General features: G+C 43.5%; 1 protein-coding gene across 1 annotated transcript in view; it reads right to left on the bottom strand.

Moving 5' to 3' along the window:
• The window catches only part of LOC139410665 (adhesion G protein-coupled receptor B3-like), a 173,771-nt gene that overhangs the window by 61,609 nt on the left and 84,617 nt on the right, over positions 1-27,545 (bottom strand). Inside the window, exons 10-11 of the mRNA XM_071156092.1 lie at positions 26,804-26,907; positions 24,654-24,756 (exon numbers count right to left, since the gene is read on the bottom strand). Coding sequence (XP_071012193.1) covers positions 24,654-24,756; positions 26,804-26,907 — 207 coding nt within the window. The remainder of the gene's footprint in view (positions 1-24,653; positions 24,757-26,803; positions 26,908-27,545) is intronic.

Below are 27,545 nucleotides of genomic sequence, written 5' to 3'. Positions count from 1 at the left end.
ACAGAGACTGGAGGGATGAGCAGAGATAGGCTGGCAGTACTGTAGACTCACAAACTCACGACAAAATTGTGATTCTCAGGGCTTTAAAGGCCCACAGTGTACGTCAAGAGTAGGTCCTAATGAATTCTTAAATTCTATGCACAAGCCTAGTATACAGTGAGCACAACAAGACATAGTTATTAACATGATGTACAACCCTGACATGCTGAGTCCTTCCCTGCCAGTTAAAGGATGGATTGCATCAAAGATACGTGTATAACAGCATATTGGATATTTGATGATTCATCTTTCACTTACAGGTAAAAGTCCACTTAGCATCTTAGGGAAGCCAACCCTACCACCCGGTTCCTCAGATAGGAGAGATCAAGATGTACATTCTGGTTTGAAAGCACTGCTTTGATGAAGCTGTGAAGGGGGTTACCATAGAGATCCTATTAAATATTCTAATTACATGGGGGTTACCATAGAGATCCTATTAAATATTCTAATTACACGGGGGTTACTCTTGACATAGCACTTAGGAACACTAAGCCATATGATGTGCTTTGTGAGAATGTTCATACTGCAGAACTGGATGTTGAAGAATACCTTTAAGTGTGTCTGTTTGTATGGGGGGAATGTGTATGGATTCATATAGTGAGTGCATACATTTTTGTTCATACTGGTTCCCCATGTTCCCCGTTCATACTGGTTCTCCATGTTCCCCATTCATACTGGTTCCCCATGGGAATCGAATTCTGACCCTGACGTTGCAAATGCCATATTCTTCCAACTGAGCTACACGGGACCATGTATGGGTGAGAAATGTGCATGGTTTCATCATACACCAATCAGTGTTACTGTCAACACAACTACAAACCTCATTTCCCCATATCAGTTTGGAATGATGCCTTTGTCTCTCTGAGACCTGGGCCACATTTAGTATGGCACAGTGGCTGAGTTTACACAGGCAGTCCACATCTGATCTCAGTTGAAACCTAGTGTATATCTGATCCATCCATCCCCTCAGTAGTAATCTCAGTAGTAACCTCATTGGTAACCTCAGTGGCAACCTAGTGGTAACCTCAATGGTAACCTCAATGGTAACCTAGTGGTAACCTAGTGGTAACCTAGTGGTGACCTCAATGGTAACCTAGTGGTAACCTCAATGGTAACCTCAGTGGTAACCTAGTGGTAACCTAGTGGTAACCTCAATGGTAACCTAGTGGTAACCTCAATGGTAACCTAGTGGTAACCTCAGTGGTAACCTAGTGTTAACCTCAATGGTATCCTAGTGGTAACCTCAGTGGTAACCTTGTGGTAACCTAGTGGTAACCTCATTGGTAAACTCATTGGTAACCTCAGTAGTAACCTCCGTGGTTACCTCATTGGTAACCTAGTGGTAAGCTCATCCACCTACTAACAACACTATGTACATAGAGTACATCTAGAAACACCCACTAAACACACTATGTCCATAGAGTATATCTAGAAACACCTACTAACAACACTATGTCTATAGAGAATATCTAGAAACACTTACTAACAACACTATGTACATAGAGTACATTTAGAAACACCAACTAAACACACTATGACCATAGAGTACATCTAGAAACACCTACTAAACACACTATGTCCATAGAGTACATCTAGAAACACCTACTAAACACACTATGTCCATAGAGTATATCTAGAAACACCTACTAAACACACTATGTCCATAGAGTATATCTAGAAACACCTACTAAACACACTATGTCCATAGAGTACATCTAGAAACACTTACTAACAACACTATGTCCATAGAGTATATCTAGAAACACCTACTAAACACACTATGTCTATAGAGTACATCTAGAAACACCTACTAACAACACTATGTACATAGAGTACATCTAGAAACACCTACTGACAACACTATGTCCATAGAGTATATCTAGAAACACCTACTAAAAACACTATGTCTATAGAGTACATCTAGAAACACCTACTAACAACACTATGTACATAGAGTACATCTAGAAACACCCACTAAACACACTATGTCCATAGAGTATATCTAGAAACACCTACTAACAACACTATGTCTATAGAGAATATCTAGAAACACTTACTAACAACACTATGTACATAGAGTACATTTAGAAACACCCACTAAACACACTATGACCATAGAGTACATCTAGAAACACCTACTAAACACACTATGTCCATAGAGTACATCTAGAAACACCTACTAAACACACTATGTCCATAGAGTATATCTAGAAACACCTACTAAACACACTATGTCCATAGAGTATATCTAGAAACACCTACTAAACACACTATGTCCATAGAGTACATCTAGAAACACTTACTAACAACACTATGTCCATAGAGTATATCTAGAAACACCTACTAAACACACTATGTCTATAGAGTACATCTAGAAACACCTACTAACAACACTATGTACATAGAGTACATCTAGAAACACCTACTGACAACACTATGTCCATAGAGTATATCTAGAAACACCTACTAAAAACACTATGTCTATAGAGTACATCTAGAAACACCTACTAACAACACTATGTACATAGAGTACATCTAGAAACACCCACTAAACACACTATGTCCATAGAGTATATCTACAAACACCTACTAACAACACTATGTCTATAGAGAATATCTAGAAACACTTACTAACAACACTATGTACATAGAGTACATTTAGAAACACCCACTAAACACACTATGACCATAGAGTACATCTAGAAACACCTACTAAACACACTATGTCCATAGAGTACATCTAGAAACACCTACTAAACACACTATGTCCATAGAGTATATCTAGAAACACCTACTAAACACACTATGTCCATAGAGTATATCTAGAAACACCTACTAACAACACTATGTACATAGAGTACATCTAGAAACACCTACTGACAACACTATTCCATAGAGTATATCTAGAAACACCTACTAAAAACACTATGTCTATAGAGTACATCTAGAAACACCTACTAACAACACTATGTACATAGAGTACATCTAGAAACACCCACTAACAGCACTATGTACGTATAGAGGCAGCATAAGAGCAACAGAGTGCATGGATGGACGGATGGATGGATGGATGGATGGATGGATGGATGGATAGATGGATGGATGGATGGATGGATGGATGATAGATGGATGGATGGATGGGGGATGGGGGGATGGGGGGATGGATAGATGGGGGAGGGAGGGATGGATGGGGGATTGATGGATGGATGGATGGATTGATGGATGGATGGAGGGGGGATGGATAGATGGGGGAGGGAGGTATGGATGGATGGATGGATGAGGGATTGATGGATGGATGGATGGAGGGAGGGAGGGAGGGAGGGAGGGAGGGAGGGAGGGAGGGAGGGAGGGAGGGAGGGATAGATGGGGAGGGATGGATAGATGGGGGATGGATGGATGGATTAGGACATGGATGGATGGATGGATGGATCGATAGATGGATGGATGGAGGGAGGGAGGGAGGGAGGGAGGGAGTGCGGGAGGGAGGGAGGGAAGGAAGGAAGGAAGGAAGGAAGGAAGGAAGGAAGGAAGGAAGGAAGGAAGGAAGGAAGGAAGGAAGGAAGGAAGGAAGGAAGGAGGGATGGAGAATAAGACGAGAATAATAAGAGAATATAATAAGAGAATAAGACGTAGCTGAAACCCAGAGAACATGGTGCCCTTTAGAAAGGCAAATTGCCGGGAGATGTTGAGTCTAATGTGTTGGTATCCATGGTGACAGGGGAACGACAGGAAGCAGGGACCAGGTCTGCTGTAAAAAGGATAAGAGGAGTGAGGGGGGGGGGGGGGGGTGCAGGAATCCTGTTCAATGAAGGGAGCTCCAACTAACAGGTTCAATCAGCCCTGGACTAACTGGTCATTTCAGAAGAGCTGAGGTCCATTTAGGAAGCAGTGCGGAGGACGTGGAGCAGAACAGTACCATCACCACCACCACAACCACTACTATCACCATCACCACCCCACTACCATCACAACCACTACCATCACCATCACCACCACACTACCATCACCATCACCCCCACCACCATCACAATCACCACCAGCACAACCATTACCACCTTCACAACCACTACCACCATCACCACCACCACAACCACTACCACCACCACCACCACAACCACTACCATCACCTCCACCACCACCGGAACCATTACAATCACAACCACCACAACCACTACCATCACCACCACCACAACCACTACCACCACCACAACCACTACCATCACCACCACCACAACCACTACCACCACCACAACCACTACCATCACCACCACCACAACCATTACCATCATAACCATCAAAACCACTACCATCACCATCACCACAACCACTAACACAACCACTACCATCACCACCACCACAACCACTACCATCACCACCACCACAACCATTACCATCACCACCACCACAACAACTACCATCACCACCACCACAACCATCACCACAACCACTACCATCACCACCACCACAACCATTACCATCACCACCACCACAACAACTACCATCACCACCACCACAACAACTACCACCACCACAACAACTACCATCACCACCACCACAACCATCACCATCACCACAACCACTACCATACCACCACCACAACCACTACCAACACCACCACCACAACCACTACCAACACCACAACCACTACCATCACCACCATCACCACCACAACACCTACCATCACCACCAACACAACCACTACCATCACCATCACCACAACAACTACCATCACCATCACCACTATCACAAGAACTACCATCACCACTACCACAAGCACTACCATCACCATCACCACAACCATTACCACCACCATCATCATACCACCACCACCACTACCATCACCACCACCATCATCACCATCACCACCACCATTACCATCACAATCACCATCACCACCACCACCACCACCATCCGTACCACCACCACAACCCATCACCATCACAATCACAATCACCATCACCACCCCCATCACCACCACATCACAATCACCACCACCACTACCACCATTTCATAAAGCTAAAGCATACCTCTGATTTGTCTGTTTTTACACAAGTCACACTTCCTGCTTTCATATCTATGAGGCCTAGTCCTTTGAGATGTGAACATTCATAACTCAACTACTGCAGTACAATAGAAGCATAAAAGCAGAGCACTCACCAGAACAATTATTCATAGGAATATCAAGCTACTGTGAGCTTAGAATAACAGAAATGTTAGACAAATAGTCACTCTAGGCCCCCAGTGAGACTGTAACTGTAATATGTGGATGTCCTTCTAGGCCCCCAGTCAGACTGTAACTGTAATATGTGGATGTTCTTCTAGGCCCCCAGTCAACCTGTAATATGTGGATGTCCTTCTAGGCCCCCAGTCAGACTGTAATATGTGGATGTCCTTCTAGGCCCCCAGTCAGACTGTAATATGTGGATGTCCTTCTAGGCCCCCAGTGAGACTGTAACTGTAATATGTGGATGTCCTTCTAGGCCCCCAGTCAGACTGTAACTGTAATATGTGGATGTCCTTCTAGGCCCCCAGTCATACTGTAATATGTGGATGTCCTTCTAGGCCCCCAGTCAGACTGTAACTGTAATATGTGGATGTCCTTCTAGGCCCCCAGTGAGACTGTAACTGTAATATGTGGATGTCCTTCTAGGCCCCCAGTCAGACTGTAACTGTAATATGTGGATGTCCTTCTAGGCCCCCAGTCAGACTGTAACTGTAATATGTGGATGTCCTTCTAGGCCCCCAGTCAGACTGTAACTGTAATATGTGGATGTCCTTCTAGGCCCCCAGTCAGACTGTAACTCTAATATGTAGATGTCCTTCTAGGCCCCCAGTCAGACTGTAGCTGTAATATGTAGATGTCCTTCTAGGCCCCCAGTCAGACTGTAACTGTAATATGTGGATGTCCTTCTAGGCCCCCAGTCAGACTGTAACTGTAATATGTGGATGTCCTTCTAGGCCCCCAGTCAGACTGTAATATGTGGATGTCCTTCTAGGCCCCCAGTCAGGCTGTAACTGTAATATGTGGATGTCCTTCTAGGCCCCCAGTCAGACTGTAATAAGTGGATGTTCTTCTAGGCCCCCAGTGAGACTGTAACTGTAATATGTGGATGTTCTTCTAGGCCCCCAGTCAGACTGTAACTGTAATATGTGGATGTCCTTCTAGGCCCCCAGTCAGACTGTAATATGAGGATGTTCTTTTAGGCCCCCAGTGAGACTGTAACTGTAATATGTGGATGTCCTTCTAGGCCCCCAGTCAGGCTGTAATATGTGGATGTTCTTCTAGGCCCCCAGTCAGACTGTAACTGTAATATGTGGATGTCCTTCTAGGCCCCCAGTCAGACTGTAATATATGGATGTTCTTCTAGGCCCCCAGTCAGACTGTAACTGTAATATGTGGATGTTCTTCTAGGCCCCCAGTGAGACTGTAACTGTAATATGTGGATGTTCTTCTAGGCCCCCAGTCAGACTGTAACTGTAATATGTGGATGTCCTTCTAGGCCCCCAGTCAGACTGTAATATGTGGATGTTCTTCTAGGCCCCCAGTCAGACTGTAACTGTAATATGTGGATGTTCTTCTAGGCCCCCAGTCAGACTGTAACTGTAATATGTGGATGTCCTTCTAGGCCCCCAGTCAGACTGTAATATGAGGATGTCCTTCTAGGCCCCCAGTGAGACTGTAACTGTAATATGTGGATGTCCTTCTAGGCCCCCAGTCAGACTGTAACTGTAATATGTGTATGTCCTTCTAGGCCCCCAGTCAGACTGTAACTGTAATATGTGGATGTCCTTCTAGGCCCCCAGTCAGACTGTAATATGTGGATGTCCTTCTAGGCCCCCAGTCAGACTGTAACTGTAATATGTGGATGTCCTTCTAGGCCCCCAGTCAGACTGTAACTGTAATATGTGTATGTCCTTCTAGGCCCCCAGTCAGACTGTAACTGTAATATGTGGATGTCCTTCTAGGCCCCCAGTCAGACTGTAACTGTAATATGTGGATGTCCTTCTAGGCCCCCAGTCAGACTGTAATATGTGGATGTCCTTCTAGGCCCCCAGTCAGACTGTAATATGTAGATGTCCTTCTAGGCCCCCAGTCAGACTGTAACTGTAATATGTAGATGTCCTTCTAGGCCCCCAGTCAGACTGTAATATGAGGATGTCCTTCTAGGCCCCCAGTGAGACTGTAACTGTAATATGTGGATGTCCTTCTAGGCCCCCAGTCAGACTGTAACTGTAATATGTGTATGTCCTTCTAGGCCCCCAGTCAGACTGTAACTGTAATATGTGGATGTCCTTCTAGGCCCCCAGTCAGACTGTAATATGTGGATGTCCTTCTAGGCCCCCAGTCAGACTGTAACTGTAATATGTGGATGTCCTTCTAGGCCCCCAGTCAGACTGTAACTGTAATATGTGGATGTCCTTCTAGGCCCCCAGTCAGACTGTAACTGTAATATGTGGATGTCCTTCTAGGCCCCCAGTCAGACTGTAACTGTAATATGTGGATGTCCTTCTAGGCCCCCAGTCAGACTGTAACTGTAATATGTGGATGTTCTTCTAGGCCCCCAGTCAGACTGTAATATGTGGATGTCCTTCTAGGCCCCCAGTCAGACTGTAACTGTAATATGTGATCATGAAGAATTAGTTTATATTTTTATCTAAATGAGATTGACTTTGAGACTTTTGAATTCCTTGCTGAAAGACACCAACACTAGGCATTTAGAGCCAAACGGACAATAACAACAATAAGCCCTTGATTCCCTTACAATTTGTTTGTGTCCCCATAGGGACCTGGTCAAAAGTAGTGCACTACCCATAGGGCCCTGTTCAAAAGTAGTGCACTACCCATAGGGACCTGGTCAAAAGTAGTGCACTACCCATAGGGCCCTGTTCAAAAGTAGTGCACTACCCATAGGGCCCTGGTCAAAAGTAGTGCACTACCCATAGGGCCCTGGTCAAAAGTAGTGCACTACCCATAGGGCCCTGGTCAAAAGTAGTGCAATACCCATAGGGCCTTGGTCAAAAGTAGTGCACTACCCATAGGGCCTTGGTCAAAAGTAGTGCACTACCCATAGGGCCCTGGTCAAAAGTAGTGCACTACCCATAGGGCCCTGGTCAAAAGTAGTGCACTACCCATAGGGCCCTGGTCAAAAGTAGGGCACTACCCATAGGGCCCTGGTCAAAAGTAGTGCACTACCCATAGGGCCTTGGTCAAAAGTAGTGCACTACCCATAGGGCCTTGGTCAAAAGTAGTGCACTACCCATAGGGCCCAGGTCAAATGTAGTGCACTATTGAGATTAGGGTGCCATTTGGGATACATTCTTTGTCAGTACTAATGAGCTGTAAATTGAACACGGTGGTGGGACCCAACAGCTAGCTAGCCCCCTCTCTTACCTCCCTCTGTCCTCTGTTGATTTGTCTCTCTGCTCCTCATTAAACAAGCCAAGCAAACAAAGAGAGAGAGAGAGACAGAGAGAGAGAGAGAGAGAGAGAGAGAGAGAGAGACAGAGAGTGAGAGAGAGAGAGAGAGAGAGAGAGACAGAGAGAGAGAGAGAGAGAGAGAGAGAGAGAGAGAGAGGGAGAGAGAGAGAGAGAGAGAGAGAGAGAGAGAGAGAGAGAGAGAGAGAGAGAGAGAGAGAGAGAGAGAGAGAGAGAGAGAGAGAGAGAGAGAGAGAGAGAGAGAGAGAGAGAGGGGAAAGAAACAAAAAACACAGCTAGACAGCTAGTTAGGCAAACTGCAGGCAGAAACGTGACACCACATCCCTGACTCTGTCTGCAAACCAAATTGCACCCTATTCCCTTTATAACTGCACTACTTATAAAGGGAAGTAGCACCCTACATAGGGAAAAGTTGCCATTTGATACCCAGTCTCTCTCTCACTGCCCTGATCCCAAAAGACATCGTCTGCACAACAACAAGCGATGATTTCTATTAGACAATGAAGCAAGCCTGAATCCATAAACAGTGAAGCCAATTACGCACCACAGCACAGCAGAGCAGAGCAAAGCGTACCGGCGCCTCGCAAGAGAGAGAGAACGAGGGAGGGAGGGATGGAGGGAGGGGTAAATGGAGGTAGAGTGAGACAGCAAGGCAGCGTCGGGGCAATTAAACCCACACAGGAACCATGTTATCCTCCTCCCTGTTAGCATAGCACTCAAACATGCTGCCTCTTTGTCCTTTATGACTCACAGCATAGAAGTATTATACAAATATTATTACAACGAACGGCAGAAAGAAAGAGAAAGTGAGAGAGAGAAAGGAGAGAAAGAGAGAGGAGCAAGCGAGGAAAATGGAGAAAGAGAGAAGAGACAGAGAGAGACAGAGGTGAGAGAAAGAGAGAAATGGGAAACAGAAGGAAAACGGAGAGAAAGAGGGAGAGAGAAAGAGAATGAGAGAGGGAAGAGACAGAGAAAGAGAGAGGTGAAAGAGAGAAATGGGAGACAGAAGGAGAACGGAGAGAAAGAAGGAGAGAGGAAGAGAGAGCGAAATAGAGAGAGAGAAGAGACAGAGAAAGATACAGAGGTGAGAGAAAGAGAGAAATGGGAGACAGAAGGAGAACGGAGAGAAAGAGAGAGAGAGAAAGAGAACGAGAGACTAATTAATAATAAGCCCATCCCTGTTAGCCTTAGCTGCAGCACCATGGAGAGAGGACAGATATAGGATACAGGAAGTGTGTTGATCAGGAATTGGGATGCATCTCAAATGCCACCCGATTCCCTATATCAGTGGTTCCCAACTCCAGTCCTCCAGTAACCCCAACAGTACAGTTTTATTGTAGCCTTGGACAAACACACCTGATTCAACTTGTCAACTAATCATCAGGCCCTCTGAGTTGAATCAGGTTTGTTTGTCCGGGGCTGCAACACAAATGTGTGCCGTTGGGAACCACTGACCTATATAGTGTACTACTGTACATTTGACCAAGACCCATAGGGCTCTGGTTGAAAGTAGGGCACTATATAGGGAACAGGGTGGCATTTGGGATGCAGTTCTAGTGTAACAGTAATCTTCTATTGGTGCTGATAGAGGATGGAGCCTTGGCATTGGTAGCCTGACAGGAAGTTAGGTTTACACATGCACACACACACGTACACATGTACACACACAAGTACACATGTACACACACACGTACACACACGTACACACACGCACGCACGCACGCACACACGCACGCACGCACGCACACACACACACACACATGCGCGCGCGCACACACACACACACACACACACACACACACACACACACACACACACACACACACACAGGGTGATAAAAATGTTAGTGCACTGTCCACAGGCCAGGCCATGTTCGCTAGTCTAGTGGTTATAATCAGATGCTAAACTCTCAGATATCGTATCTTATGAAAAGGGGTTTGGAGAGAAATCTGTGAGTCAGAACTGCAAAGCTTCAGGGTTTAGGAGTGCAGCACAGTGGCTGCATCCCACAATGCCACCCTATTCCCTATAAAGAGCACTACTTTTGACTAGAGCCCTATGGGGCATGGTCAAAAGTAGCGCACTATAAAGGGAATAGGGTACCATTGGGCATGCTGCCAGTGGCTATCCTTGTGTAACAGGGTAAGGCCACCAGGGATGGATGAATCTACCAAACGTCTGCTTTCATCAAAGCTTTGTAAGTCCTTTTTTGGAAAATCAAAGAAGTGAAGGAGTTGTTCAGCACAGCTGAAGAATCGTTCCCAGTGAGTCTATGACTGACATTTTGGGATATCTGTTGTTGTATAAAGAATTGTTTATATTTCTCCCTGTTGTTATTGTGTTTTTATAGTGAGAGCTTGGGCCAGTAAGATTGCCAATGTATTCATTACACCTGGCAAAAACTTGAAACGTGAACTTGAAACATAAACCATCCATCTATATGCATGTTAGGCATCCAGAGGGGATGTAATGTGGATGTTGTTAAACACATGCTAGGAGTAGATGTCCATGTTGTTAGACGTATTCTAAGAGTAGACGTCAATGTTGTTAGACGTATTCTAAGAGGAGACGTCAATGTTGTTAGACGTATGCTACGAGTAGATGTCCAGGTAGCCTAGTGGTTAAGAGGTTTGGGACTATAACCAAAAGGCTGCTGGTTTGACTCCCAGAGCTGTCGATGTGCCCTTGGGCAAGGCACTTAATTGCTCCTGTAAATCGTGTCTGCTAAGAGTAGATGTCCATGTTGTTAGATGTATGCTGAGTGGATGTAATGTAATGCTGGGTGAAAATTCCATGAACTGTAAGAGTACTTTTCATGCTGTGTAGTGTGTTTCTGGACATAATATAGGAACAGGCTGACAAAGGATCTGATTAAAAGTGACAAGCCTTCAAATTAACTTAGCATTACTTCTGGGCCTGAGGCTCCACACATCCCATTGCCTTGGAATAGGATGTCCGAGCTGTGATGCTAGCCACTAGCTAACAACAAGGCAGACAGAGCTGTGATGCTAGCCACTAGCTAAGAGCAAGGCAGTCAGAGCTGTGATGCTACCCAATAGCTAACAACAAGGCAGCTAGAGTTGTGATGCTAGCCACTAGCTAACAACAAGGCAGATAGAGCTGTGAGGCTAGCCACCAGCTAACAACAAGGCAGATAGCGCTGTGATGCTAGCCACTAGCTAACAACAAGGCAGACAGAGCTGTGATGCTAGCCACCAGCTAACAACAAGGCAGACAGAGCTGTGATGCTAGCCACTAGCTAACAACAAGGCAGATAGAGCTGTGAGGCTAGCCACTAGCTAACAACAAGGCAGACAGAGCTGTGATACTAGCCACTAGCTAACAACAAGGCATACAGAGCTGTGATGCTACCCACTAGCTACCAACAAGGTACTCTGGGCTGTGATGCTAGCCACTAGCTAACAACAATGCAGACAGAGCTGTGATGCTAGCCACTAGCTAACAACAAGGCAGTCAGAGCTGTGATGCTACCCACTAGCTAACAACAAGGCAGACAGAGCTGTGATGCTAGCCACTGGCTAACAACAAGGCATACAGAGCTGTGATGCTAGCCACTAGCTAACAACAAGGCAGACAGAGCTGTGATGCTAGCCACTAGCTAACAACAAGGCAGACAGAGCTGTGATGCTAGCCACTAGCTAACAACAAGGCATACAGAGCTGTGATGCTAGCCACTAGCTAACAACAAGGCATACAGAGCTGTGATGCTAGCCACTAGCTAACAGATTTCATGAATCTATGAAAAAGTACAAATAAATAAAAGAACATGGGGGGCATGTTTTCCAATGATGGAAGGGACTACATGGTTACCAATGATGGAAGGGACCACATGGTTACCAATGATGGAAGGGACTACATGGTTACCAATGATGGAAGGGACTACATGGTTACCAATGATGGAAGGGACCACATGGTTACCAATGATGGAAGGGACTTCATGGTTACCAATGATGGAAGGGACTACATGGTTACCAATGATGGAAGGGACTACATGGTTACCAATGATGGAAGGGACTACATGGTTACCAATGATGGAAGGGACCACATGGTTACCAATGATGGAAGGGACTACATGGTTACCAATGATGGAAGGGACCACCGTGTTACCAATGATGGAAGGGACCACATGGTTACCAATGATGGAAGGGACTACATGGTTACCAATGATGGAAGGGACTACATGGTTACCAATGATGGAAGGGACTACATGGTTACCAATGATGGAAGGGACTACATGGTTACCAATGATGGAAGGGACTACATGGTTACCAATGATGGAAGGGACTACATGGTTACCAATGATGGAAGGGACTACATGGTTACCAATGATGGAAGGGACTACATGGTTACCAATGATGGAAGGGACCACATGGTTACCAATGATGGAAGGGACCACATGGTTACCAATGATGGAAGGGACCACATGGTTACCAATGATGGAAGGGACCACATGGTTACCAATGATGGAAGGGACCACCGTGTTACCAATGATGGAAGGGACCACATGGTTACCAATGATGGAAGGGACCACATGGTTACCAATGATGGAAGGGACCACATGGTTACCAATGATGGAAGGGACTTCATGGTTACCAATGATGGAAGGGACTACATGGTTACCAATGATGGAAGGGACTACATGGTTACCAATGATGGAAGGGACCACATGGTTACCAATGATGGAAGGGACTACATGGTTACCAATGATGGAAGGGACTTCATGGTTACCAATGATGGAAGGGACTACATGGTTACCAATGATGGAAGGGACTACATGGTTACCAATGATGGAAGGGACTTCATGGTTACCAATGATGGAAGGGACTACATGGTTACCAATGATGGAAGGGACTTCATGGTTACCAATGATGGAAGGGACTACATGGTTACCAATGATGGAAGGGACTACATGGTTACCAATGATGGAAGGGACCACATGGTTACCAATGATGGAAGGGACTACATGGTTACCAATGATGGAAGGGACTTCATGGTTACCAATGATGGAAGGGACTACATGGTTACCAATGATGGAAGGGACCACATGGTTACCAATGATGGAAGGGACCACATGGTTACCAATGATGGAAGGGACTACATGGTTACCAATGATGGAAGGGACTTCATGGTTACCAATGATGGAAGGGACCACATGGTTACCAATGATGGAAGGGACCACATGGTTACCAATGATGGAAGGGACTACATGGTTACCAATGATGGAAGGGACTACATGGTTACCAATGATGGAAGGGACTACATGGTTACCAATGATGGAAGGGACTACATGGTTACCAATGATGGAAGGGACTTCATGGTTACCAATGATGGAAGGGACTACATGGTTACCAATGATGGAAGGGACTTCATGGTTACCAATGATGGAAGGGACTACATGGTTACCAATGATGGAAGGGACATGGTTACCAATGATGGAAGGGACTACATGGTTACCAATGATGGAAGGGACTTCATGGTTACCAATGATGGAAGGGACTACATGGTTACCAATGATGGAAGGGACTACATGGTTACCAATGATGGAAGGGACCACATGGTTACCAATGATGGAAGGGACCACATGGTTACCAATGATGGAAGGGACCACATGGTTACCAATGATGGAAGGGACCACATGGTTACCAATGATGGAAGGGACCACATGGTTACCAATGATGGAAGGGACCACATGGTTACCAATGATGGAAGGGACTTCATGGTTACCAATGATGGAAGGGACCACATGGTTACCAATGATGGAAGGGACTACAATGATGGATGGGACTGGTGTAATGAATGGAGTAAAAGACACTATTGATTAATAAAATAGGCCTAATGTAGGGACCTCTGGGTTACCTGGGACATCACATCGACCACCCCCTGTGTAGTCTTTTAGAAAAAGTCACACTTAAAACCATTCTGAACTGAAAAGCATAATTAATAATGTAATTATCTGACGATGAACAAGCAGAAGACAATGTGATTCCTGTCATATATCAATAAAATACATATCAAACTAGATTTAAATTAAACATTATCCATATGTGAATATTGTGTGCAAAGCGCTCATCAAGGCAAAGGGTGGCTCCTTTGAAGAATCTAAAATATAAATATATTTTGATTTGTTGAATACATTTTGGGTTACTACATGATTCCATATCTGTTATTTCATAATTTTGATGTCTTCACTATTATTATACAATGAAGAAAATAGTAAAAATATAGAAAAACCCTTGAATGAGTAGGTGTGTCCAAACTTTTGTCTGGTACTGTATATAAAACAATATTTAAATAATACATTTCAGAATCCATATATTGGGAATGATAAATACTTCTACCATGCTCTTTCTGACCTGAACCAGGCTACACCTCTTCACTGAAATGGCTGCTGTGTTTGCTCTGGGTTCCCATGGATATGCCTGTAAAATTGTCTGTAGAGTGATAGGCAAATGTGTCATTCTGTGACTCTGCCAACACACTGAGAATGACATCTGTGTGGGCTGCTTACGCAGTCAATGACAACCCTCTATGTGCCAAACTCGTCTTTTAGATAAACCACTTGTTTGTATTACAGGACTCAAGAACAACTATGATAAGCCTGATCAGTTGGTTATTTGTAAACAGCAAGTTGGATACTGTTATTGTGTATAATCAAAGCACTAGTAGAAGAAGTCTCCTGTATTGTGAAAGTTGGCGGTACGTAGCTTAAATAGTCAGTTCCATTTTCATTTAGCCATTCATCATCTTCAGATGTATCTGTCACGCCCTGAACTTAGAGATCCTTTTTATGTCTCTATTTTGGTTTGGTCAGGGCGTGAGTCGGGGGGTGGGCATTCTATGTTTTGTGTTTCTATGATTTTTGATTTCTATATTTTGGCCGGGTAGGGTTCTCAATCAGGGACAGCTGTCTATCGTTGTCTCTGATTGGGAACCATACTTAGGTAGCCCTTTTCCCACATGTGTTTGTGGGAAGTTGACTTTGTTTAGGGCACATAGCCTTTGAGCGTCACGGTTTGTTTTTGTGGTGTTATTTGTTTTGTTTGGCGTCATTTTGATTAATAAATGAAAATGTACGCTCACCACGCTGCACCTTGGTCCTCCTGCTTCAACAGCCGTGACAGTATCTCTGATCTGTTTGTATAATTTAAAAGCCTAAAGGAATACAACTTTCATACATTGAATAATACATTACAATTTGGGTTAAAGGCTTAATTTTCCACTCCATGGTATGGAAACCTCTCAAATCTCAACGTATACTAACCCATTACTGGTGAAATCCTTCCTAAGAAATTTAAGAAATATATTTTAAGCAGGAGCACTCCTTTAATTTATTTAGTTATCAATCTATCAAAAAAAATGAATATTCGCTTCCATCTGTTTAATTAGGGTGGCAAACAGAAGTTAGTCCTAAATATTTCAAAAAACTAAAGCATTGTACTTGGGACTAATCATTCACTAAACCCTAAACCTCAGCCAAATATTTCAATTAACTAATGTGGAAATTGAGCAAGTTGAGATGACTAAACTGCTTGGAGTAACCCTGAATTGTAAACTGTCATGGTCAAAACATATTGATACAACAGTAACTAAGATGGGGAGTGTTCTGTCCATAATAAAGCGCTTCTCTGCCTTCTTAACAACACTATCAACAAGGCAGGTCCTACAGGCCCTAGTTTTTACCTTCTTAACAACACTATCAACAAGGCAGGTCCTACAGGCCCTAGTTTTGTCGCACCTGGATTACTGTCCAGTTGTGTGGTCAGATACCACAAAGAGGGACTTAGGAAAATTACAATTGGCCCAGAACTACTGTCCATTCGTGTAAATGTACACATAGAGCTAACATTAATAATGTGCATGTCAATCTCTCCTGGCTAAAAGTAGAGGAGAGATGGACTTCATCACTACTTGAAATTGTGAGCAGTCCTGTGTAGCTCAGTTGGTAGAGTGTGGTGCTTGCAATGCCAGGGTTGTGGGTTTGATTCCCACAGGGGACCAGTATGAACATGTATGTACTCACTACTGTAAGTCGCTGGAGATAAGGGTGTCTACAGGAATTAAAAATATGAACTTGTAGAATACACTGAGCTGTCTGTTTAAACAACTTGCACAGAGCCCAGACACCCATACATGCCACCAGAGGTCTCTTCACAGTCCCCAAGTCCTGACCAGACTATGAGAGATGCACAGTACTACATAGAGCCATGACTACATGGAACTCTATTCCACATCAGGTAAAAGTACACCTTATAGAACAGTGGGGTCTGTGCATAGCACACATAATAACATGATACACATGGATTGTATGTGGTAGCAGCCAGAGGGACATCTGTTGAGAAATGTTTTAATTGTATATAATTGCCTTAATTTAGCTGGTTCCAAGGAAGGGTAGCTGCTGCCATGGCAGGAACTAATGGGGATCCATAATAAACCCCAGGAAGAGTAGCCGCTGCCTTGGCAGGAACTAATGGGGATCCATAATAAACCCCAGGAAGAGTAGCCACTGCCTTGGCAGGAGCTAATGAGGATCCATAATAAACCCCAGGAAGAGTAGCCGCTGCCTTGGCAGGAACTAATGGGGATCCATAATAAACCCCAGGAAGAGTAGCTGCTGCCTTGGCAGGAACTAATAGGGATCCATAACAAACCCCAGGATGAGTAGCCACTGCCTTGGCAGGAACTAATGGGGATCCATAATAAACCCCAGGAAGAGTAGCCGCTGCCTTGGCAGGAACTAATGGGGATCCATAATCAACCCCAGGAAGGCTAGCTGCTGCCTAGGCAGGAACTAATGGGGATCCATTATAAACCACAGGATGAGTAGCCGCTGCCTTGGCAGGAACTAATGGGGATCCATAATAAACCCCAGGAAGAGTAGCTGCTGCCTTGGCAGGAACTAATGGGGATCCATAATAAACCCCAGGAAGAGTAGCTGCTGCCTTGGCAGGAACTAATGGGGATCCATAATAAACCCCAGGAAGAGTAGCCGCTGCCTTGGCAGGAACTAATGGGGATCCATAATAAACCCCAGGAAGAGTAGCTGCTGCCTTGGCAGGAACTAATGGGGATCCATAATAAACCCCAGGAAGAGTAGCTGCTGCCTTGGCAGGAACTAATGGGGATCCATAATAAACCCCAGGAAGAGTAGCTGCTGCCTTGGCAGGAACTAATGGGGATCCATAATAAACCCCAGGAAGAGTAGCCGCTGCCTTGGCAGGAACTAATGGGGATCCATAATAAACCCCAGGAAGAGTAGCTGCTGCCTTGGCAGGAACTAATGGGGATCCATAATAAACCCCAGGAAGAGTAGCCGCTGCCTTGGCAGGAACTAATGGGGATCCATAATAAACCCCAGGAAGAGTAGCCGCTGCCTTGGCAGGAACTAATGGGGATCCCTAATAAACCCCAGGAAGAGTAGCTGCTGTCTTAGTAGGAACTAATGGGGATCCATAATAAACCCCAGGAAGAATAGCTGCTGCCTTGGCAGGAACTAATGGGGATCCATAATAAACCCCAGGAAGAGTAGCTGCTGCCTTGGCAGGAACTAATGGGGATCCATAATAAACCCCAGGAAGAGTAGCCGCTGCCTTGGCAGGAACTAATGGGGATCCATAATAAACCCCAGGAAGAGTAGCTGCTGTCTTAGTAGGAACTAATGGGGATCCATAATAAACCCCAGGAAGAATAGCTGCTGCCTTGGCAGGAACTAATGGGGATCCATAATAAACCCCAGGAAGAGTAGCTGCTGCCTTGGCAGGAACTAATGGGGATCCATAATAAACCCCAGGAAGAGTAGCTGCTGCCTTGGCAGGAACTAATGGGGATCCATAATAAACCCCAGGAAGAGTAGCTGCTGCCTTGGCAGGAACTAATGAGGATCCATAATAAATACAAATACATCAATGTGAGTGGTTACTTCCAGGAGAAAGAACCCTGCATCATGTCTCCTAGAATGCGTCACAAATGGCACCCTATTCCCTATTTGGTGCATCACTTTTTTGCACTATGAATGGTACAGTGTGTCATTTGGGATACAGACTTTGTGTGGAATAACCCTCTGTTGCTGCACCCTACATATCCCTGTCTCTTAAAGGCTAAACACACACACACACACACACACACACACACACACACGGACACACGGACACACGGACACACGGACACACAGACACACAGACACACACGGCTATCCTATGGCCCCTCATTAATGATTGCTGCGTCATTCTCCTGAATCTATAGCCGTAGAAACAACATCACTATTTCATTGGGGATTGATTTGATTGTCCTTTCTGTGGACATTATTTAGGGTGGAGACCATGAAAAGGATCATGCATCCCAATTTAGGGAGAAGGACCATAAAGAAGATTAAAAATGCGTCCCAAATGGCACCCTATTCCCTATATAGTGCACTACTTTGACAAGTGCTCAAAGGACTCTGGTCTAAAGTAATGCACTATATAGAGAATAGGATGCCATTTGGGACGCATATTAATCTTCTTTATGGTCCTTCTCCCTTAATTGGGATGCAAGATCCTTTTCATGGTCTCCATGCCAACGAAGCAGAGTCTGAGTTTACCATCTCGGATGAAAAGGTTCAAGGTAAAAAGGCATCATATTGGATGAAACTGCAGCAAGGGTAAAAAGGTGTGCTGAAACGCATGCTGTCTGACTTAAAAACAACACCTCGTCTATATACTAAAAACTAGTGCATTACTATAAAGGGAATAGGGCGCCATTTGTTTTAGGATCAGCTTTAATACTGCAAATCGACTGTGGCTTCTATCAATGTAATTGTCTGCATCATTTCCAATCCTCTTTTTTATAAATATATATATTATTTTATATTTATATATATATATATATATATATATATCTATACTGTATACATTTTTATATATATATATATATATATATATATATATATATATATATATATATATATATATATATATATATATATACTGTATTATTTTCCCCTAACCCCTTTTCCCCTAACCACCCCTCCTCTAATTGGAGTAGACTAATGGACAACAACCCTTAGGCTACAACAGTACTTCCAGCGTATACAAGACACAGTATATTTTACATTATTTATCTTGTTTTTTTGTTTTTTTAGTCCCACGATGCTCTTTTCACAATCTATACTGTAGTCTAGCTCTCATCTCTAGACATCATCCATTCCATTATGGAGTGATCATCAGCATCATCATTATCGCTAAACCCTATTTCTCACACCTCTCCAATCAATAAAGCCTTGAGTTTGCAGCTCAGACATTTTGCAGACATAGACATAGGCCTAAAAGGCTCTTTCCAAACAACCACCATCTTCTTCCAACAAAACAAAAAACTGAAGAATCTCTTTTAGGTCTAGGAGAAAATGACATATATTCCTGAATGCCCATATGAGTACTGGATGCAAGGCATCTCCAGATAGGTAGCTAACTCAGGGCCTCTACAACTGTTGTAGGCATCTGGTCCAGATAGGTAGCTAACTCAGGGCCCCTACAACTGTTGTAGGCATCTGGTCCAGATAGGTAGCTAACTCAGGGCCCCTACAACTGTTGTAGGCATCTGGTTCAGATAGGTAGCTAACTCAGGGCCCCTACAACTGTTGTAGGCATCTGGTCCAGATAGGTAGCTAACTCAGGGCCCCTACAACTGTTGTAGGCATCTGGTTCAGATAGGTAGCTAACTCAGGGCCCCTACAACTGTTGTAGGCATCTGGCCCAGATAGGTAGCTAACTCAGGGCCCCTACAACTGTGCTAGGCACCTGGCCCAGATAGGTTTCTAACTCAGGGCCCCTACAACTGTTGTAGGCATCTGGTCCAGATATAGGTAGCTAACTCAGGGCCCCTAAAACTATGCTAGGCAGCTAGTCCTGATATGTAGCTAACTAAGGGCCCCTACAACTGTGCAAGGCATCTGGTCCAGATATAGGTAGCTAACTCAGGGCCCCTACAACTATACTAGGCAGATAGTCCTGATAGGTAGCTAACTCAGGGCCCATACAACTGTTGTAGGCACCTGGTCCAGATATAGGTAGCTAACTCAGGGCCCCTACAACTATGCTAGGCAGCTAGTCCTGATATGTAGCTAACTAAGGGCCCCTACAATTATGCTAGGCAGCTAGTCCTGATATGTAGCTAACTAAGGGCCCCTACAACTGTGCTAGGCATCTGGTCCAGATATAGGTAGCTAACTCAGGGCCCCTACAACTGTGCTAGGCATCTGGTCCAGATAGGTATCTAACCCTACGGGGGCAAACAGCCAGTACTTTGCCATCATCTGAAGTACAATAGCTTGTGGGATTTAGATAAAGAGACATGGAGATGATCTGTAACTGATCTGATTGTAACAGATCCAGTTCCTGCGTGGCTCAGTTAAAGCATAGTGCTAGAAACACCAAGGTTGTGAGTTCGATTCCCACTTAAACATATGTACTCACTGTTCTGTAAATCGATTTGGATGCAAGCATCTGCTAAATGCAATATTTTATATATATTAATATAAAACATAGAAGGTGTCATAGACTCAGAACATAAAACTTGAGTCATTTGGTCAGATGTAGTCTGTCCACTAGAAATTACAACAGAGGTAGGTCAAATATTTACAGTACTCCTCATTGGAAACCAGAGGTAGGTAACATATTTACAGTACTCCTGCTTAGAAAACACAGAGGTAGATAACATATTTACAGTACTCCTGCTTAGAAAACACAGAGGTGGGTAACATATTTACAGTACTCCTGCTTAGAAAACACTGAGGTAGATAACATATTTACAGTACTCCTGCTTAGAAAACACTGAGGTAGGTAACATATTTACAGTACTCCTGCTTAGAAAACACTGAGGTAGGTAACATATTTACAGTACTCCTGCTTAGAAAACACAGATGTAGGTAACATATTTACAGTGCTCCTGCTTAGAAAACACAGATGTAGGTAACATATTTGCATTACTCCTGCTTAGAAAACACAGATGTAGGTAACATATTTACAGTACTCCTCATTGGAAACCAGAGGTAGGTAACATATTTACAGTACTCCTGCTTAGAAAACACAGAGGTAGGTAACATATTTACAGTACTCCTGCTTAGAAAACACAGAGGTAGGTAACATATTTACAGTACACCAGAGGTAGGTAACATATTTACAGTACTCCTGCTAGAGAACACTGAGGTAGGTAACATATTTACAGTACTCCTGCTTAGAAAACACAGAGGTAGGTAACATATTTACAGTACTCATTAGAAAACACAGAGGTAGGTAACATATTTACAGGACTCATTAGAAAACACTGAGGTAGGTAACATATTTACAGTACTCATTAGAAAACACAGAGGTAAGGTAACATATTTACAGTACTCATTAGAAAACACAGAGGTAGGTAACATATTTACAGTACTCATTAGAAAACACAGAGGTAGGTAACATATTTACAGTACATTAGAAAACACTGAGGTAGTAAAAACACATTAGAAAACACAGAGGTAAGGTAACATATTTACAGTACTCATTAGAAAACACTGAGGTAGGTAACATATTTACAGTACTCATTAGAAAACACAGAGGTAAGGTAACATATTTACAGTACTCATTAGAAAACACTGAGGTAGGTAACATATTTACAGTACTCATTAGAAAACACAGAGGTAAGGTAACATATTTACAGTACTCCTAGCTTAGAAAACACTGAGGTAAGGTAACATATTTACAGTACTCCTCATTAGAAAACACAGAGAGACAGCTAGACTGAATAACACCCAGGCTTCACAGTTGTCAAAATATCCCCTGAATCCGTAAGGGGGACATATTTTGACGCTGTGCAGAAACACACCCTATAAATAGCTTGTGAACACAGCACTGGATAACCTGAGCTCCAGATATACACAGACAGAGAACGGAACAATCTGTCCATCACCCTATAGTTATTACCTCATTGGTTGTTTTAACATCAACTCCTCCCTCAGAGGAAAACATTAACATGATGAAGCAGAATCATCTTTGCTCTCTCTGATAGTAATAATGGTTTCTATGGGAAAGTGTGTTTTATGGTTTACCAGGCTTGTGGCTAAAACATTGATATGCCTTGTGAAATATACACCAATAATGTCAAATGTGGCACTAACTAAATGCAATTCACAGTTTTAGACACAAATGGGCTAATGTGGGCCACCCTGTCACACAGATCAGCCTGTAAATAAGCCTGCATTTCTGTTGTTTATCTGGGGGTAGAAATCTAAGTCAAAGCTTTTAACTGACAATACATTTTTTTTTTGGGGGGGGGGGGTAAATTCTTATTTACAATGACGGTGTACCCCGGCCAAACCCGGATGTCACTGGCCCAATTGTGCACCGCCCTAATCATAGCCAGACGTTATACAGCCTGGATTCAAACCAGGGACTCTTGCACTGAGATGCAGGGCCTTAGATCGCTGCGCCACTCGGGAGCCTAATAATGTAAACATTAACATCATTTGGAAGTCTTTGTTGCATACAGAAATAACCTCACAATGTTGACATAAAAACTCAAGAGTTCCACTACAGTTAGTATCAGTTGAGTGGTTAAACAACAGTGAGTATCAGTAGAGTGGTTCAACAACAGTGAGTATCAGTAGAGTGGTTAAACAACAGAGTGGTTAAACAACAGTGAGTATCAGTAGAGTGGTTAAACAACAGTGAGTATCAGTAGAGTGGTTAAACAGTGAGTATCAGTAGAGTGGTTAAACAACAGAGTGGTTAAACAACAGTGAGTATCAGTAGAGTGGTTAAACAAGTTAGTATCAGTAAAGTGGTTAAACAACAGTTAGTATCAGTAGAGTGGGTAAACAGTGAGTATCAGTAGAGTGGTTAAACAACAGTGAGTATCAGTAGAGTGGTTAAACAACAGTGAGTATCATTAGAGTGGTTAAACAACAGTGAGTATCAGTAGAGTGGTTAAACAACAGTTAGTATCAGTAGAGTGGTTAAACAACAGTGAGTATCAGTAGAGTGGTTAAACAACAGAGTGGTTAAACAACAGTGAGTATCAGTAGAGTGGTTAAACAACAGTGAGTATCAGTAGAGTGGTTAAACAACAGTGAGTATCAGTAGAGTGGTTAAACAGTGGGTATCAGTAGAGTGGGTAAACAGTGAGTATCAGTAGAGTGGTTAAACAACAGTGAGTATCAGTAGAGTGGGTAAACAACAGTGAGTATCAGTAAAGTGGTTAAACAACAGTTAGTATCAGTAGAGTGGGTAAACAGTGAGTATCAGTAGAGTGGTTAAACAACAGTGAGTATCAGTAGAGTGGTTAAACAACAGTGAGTATCAGTAGAGTGGTTAAACAACAGTGAGTATCAGTAGAGTGGTTAAACAACAGTGAGTATCAGTAGAGTGGTTAAACAACAGTGAGTATCAGTAGAGTGGTTAAACAACAGTGAGTATCAGTAGAGTGGTTAAACAACAGAGTGGTTAAACAACAGTGAGTATCAGTAGAGTGGTTAAACAACAGTGAGTATCAGTAGAGTGGTTAAACAACAGTGAGTATCAGTAGAGTGGTTAAACAACAGTGAGTATCAGTAGAGTAGTTAAACAACAGTGAGTATCAGTAGAGTAGTTAAACAACAGTGAGTATCAGTAGAGTGGTTAAACAACAGTGAGTATCAGTAGAGTAGTTAAACAACAGTGAGTATAAACAACAGTAGAGTAGTTAAACAACAACAGTAGAGTGGTTAAACAACAGTGAGTATCAGTAGATAAACAACAGTAGAGTGGTTAAACAACAACAGAGTGGTTAAACAACAGTGTTAAACAACAGTGAGTATCAGTAGAGTGGTTAAACAACAGTGAGTATCAGTAGAGTGGTTAAACAACAGTGAGTATCAGTAGAGTGGTTAAACAGCAGAGTAGTTAAACAACAGTGAGTATCAGTAGAGTGGTTAAACAGCTACTGTGGTTGAGTAAAGTTTGCCAACAACACTCCCCTTACCAACGAAATAAATAGACATGTAATGTACTGTGTGTGTCTATTGTTGATTAAAGCATGTTAAAGTGCATGAATTGCCTGCATGTACAGGTATGTCTCTTCCAATACAACATATAAACACAACCTGCATTGTGAGTCGCGTGTTTGAGCAAAGCAGTTAAAGTGCATGCAGTACAACATGGAATCTTACCGCATTGTGTGTCTGTGTCTGTCCAACCAGGATGAGGAGGTTGGAGGAGATGATTGACAGGCAGAAGTTGATTAGGATGATGGACCGCTCAGACCGGATATATCTGGAATAACGGGAAGTACTGGATCAACAAATGAAAAATGACAATCAACACAACACCACAACAATCACCAATCAACATTCCTCCATTACTACCCGGCCATTACTACCAGGCCATTACTACTATGCCATTACTACTAGGCCATTACTACTAGGCCACAACTACCAGGCCATTACTACTAGGCCATTACTACTAGGTCACTACTACTAGGCCACTACTACTAGGCCATTACTACTAGACCACTACTACTAGACCACTACTACTAGGCCATTACTACTAGGCCATTACTACCAGGCCACTACTACTAGGCAGCTACTACCAGGCCATTACTACCAGGCCATTACTACCAGGCCACTACTACTAGGCCATTACTACTAGGCCATTAATACTAGGCCACTACTACTAGGCCATTGCTACTAGGCCATTACTACCAGGCAACTACTACCAGGCCATTACTACCAGGCCACTACTAACCAGGCCATTACTACTAGGCCATTACTACTAGGGCACTACTACTAGGCCATTACTACTAGGCCATTACTACTAGGCCATTACTAGGCCACTACTACTAGGCGACTACTACTAGGCCACAACTACCAGGCCATTACTACTAGGCCACAACTACCAGGCCATTACTACTAGGCCATTACTACTAAGCCACTACTACTAGGCCACTACTACTAGGACATTACTACTAGGCCATTACTACTAAGCCTAAACAAAGGGATATTTGGCACCAATTTGGTGACCAAGTCATGTGATAGTGTAGGATACTCACACGGATATGAATCAGAAATACACAAACAATATTATGTATGTTTGATATGTCTGTATATTAAGGATATTTTATGAATCATACAGGTTTACTATTAAAAGCTGGTTATTGCTGTATTATCATTCCCTGTTATGGCCATCCGTACGGCCAGTTAGCATATTGCATAGACATACAAATCAAATCAAATCAAATGATATTTGTCACATGTGCCGAATACAACAGGTATGGAAGACAAGAAAACATAATTAGAAATCATTATAAAAGGAGCATCATGATTGTATTTTCCATAGTTGTCACCTTACCGTGAAATGCTTACTTACAAGCCCTTAAATTCGAAAAATAAGAGTTAAGAAAAATATCTACTAAATCAAAAATAAAAGAGCAACAATAAAATAACAACAGCGAGGCTATATACTACATGACCAGAAGTATGTGGACAAACCACTTCTGTATGGACTTCGCTTTGTGCACGGGCCTTCCCCAAACTGTTGCCACAAAGTTGGAAGCATAGAATCATCTAGAATGTAATTTTATGCTGTAGTGTTAAGATTTCCCTTCACTGGGACTAAGGGACTGAGGCCGAACCATGAAAAACAGCCCCAGACCATTATTCCTCCTCCGCCAAACTTTACAGTTGGCACTATGCATTGTGGCAGGAAGCATTCTCCTAGCATCCGCCAAACCCAGATGTGTCCATCAGACTGCCAGATGGTGAAGCGTGATTCATCACTCAAGAGAAAGCATTTCCACTGCTCCAGATTTTTACGCGCCACGTGCTTCAGCACTCATCAGTCCCATTCTTTGAGCTTGTGTGGCCTACCACTTTGCGACTGAGCCGTTGTTGCTCCTAGACGTACCACTTTGCGGCTGAGCTGTTGTTGCTCCTATACATTTCCACTTCACAATAACAGCACTTACAGTTGACTGGGGCAGCTCTAGCACGAACTGACTTGGGAAAGTGGCATCCTATGACGGTGCCACTTTTCAAGTCACTGAGTTCTTCAGTAAGGCCAATCTACTGCCAATGTGTGTCTATGGAGATTGCATGGCTGTGTGCAAGCCATCTAGTCTAGCACACAGCCATGCTTATACACTTGTCAGCAACGGGTGTGGCTGAACTAGCCGAATCCACTAATTTGAAGGGGGAGTCCACATACTTATGTATATATAGTGTACATCAATTCATATATTCATATGAATATATATTCATATATTCATATTCACCATGTCAACATGGTTTTACAGTGTATACATCACTGGTTGTAATGTACTCACCTCCATAGAATAGCATAGACCACTAGCAACAGGATCAAGGCGAGACAGGACAGACCACAACCAATGATCAAAGTCACAGAGGGGACCGCTGAGTACTCCATGGTCTGTAGGAGACAGAGACAGAAGGAAGTAGATATTACACCTGCTTTGTGTTGGTGCTACAGCTTCAGACACACTAATCAAAACACTTTTTATAGCTGCTTTGGGTTGGTGTTAAAATATCAGCCACAGGGCCTCCAGAGTTGCGCAGCGGTCTAAGGCACTGCACCGTATTGCATCGGGTTCGATCTCAGGATGTGTCACTGTGTCAGTGGCCGGGAAACCCATGAGGCGGCGCACAATTGGCCCAGCGTCGTCCGGGTTAGGGTAGGGTTTGGCCGGCCGGGATTTCCTTGTCCCATCACAATCTAGTGACTCCTTGTGGCAGGCCGGGCGCCTGCAAGATGACAGCTGGACAGTGTTTTCTCCGACACATTGGTGCGGCTGGCTTCCGGGTTAAGCGAGCAGTGTGTCAAGAAGCAGTGCGCCTTGGCAGGGTTGTGTTTTTTCGGAGGATGCATGACTCTCGACCTTTGCCTCTCATGAGTCCGTAGGGACTAACTACCAATTGGATATCATGATAAAGGGGTAAAAGTACTTAAAAAAATTACAAAATGATCAGCCACTGATTGGAAAATAGACCAATCAGTTGATGTTATTAAATCTTAAACCACGAATAGAACTGTAAAACAAACCAATCAAA

The sequence above is a fragment of the Oncorhynchus clarkii genome, chromosome 1 (assembly GCF_045791955.1).
Source record: "Oncorhynchus clarkii lewisi isolate Uvic-CL-2024 chromosome 1, UVic_Ocla_1.0, whole genome shotgun sequence".
Classification (NCBI taxonomy): Eukaryota; Metazoa; Chordata; class Actinopteri; order Salmoniformes; family Salmonidae; genus Oncorhynchus; species Oncorhynchus clarkii.
This window is presented reverse-complemented; position numbering and strand designations above follow the sequence as displayed.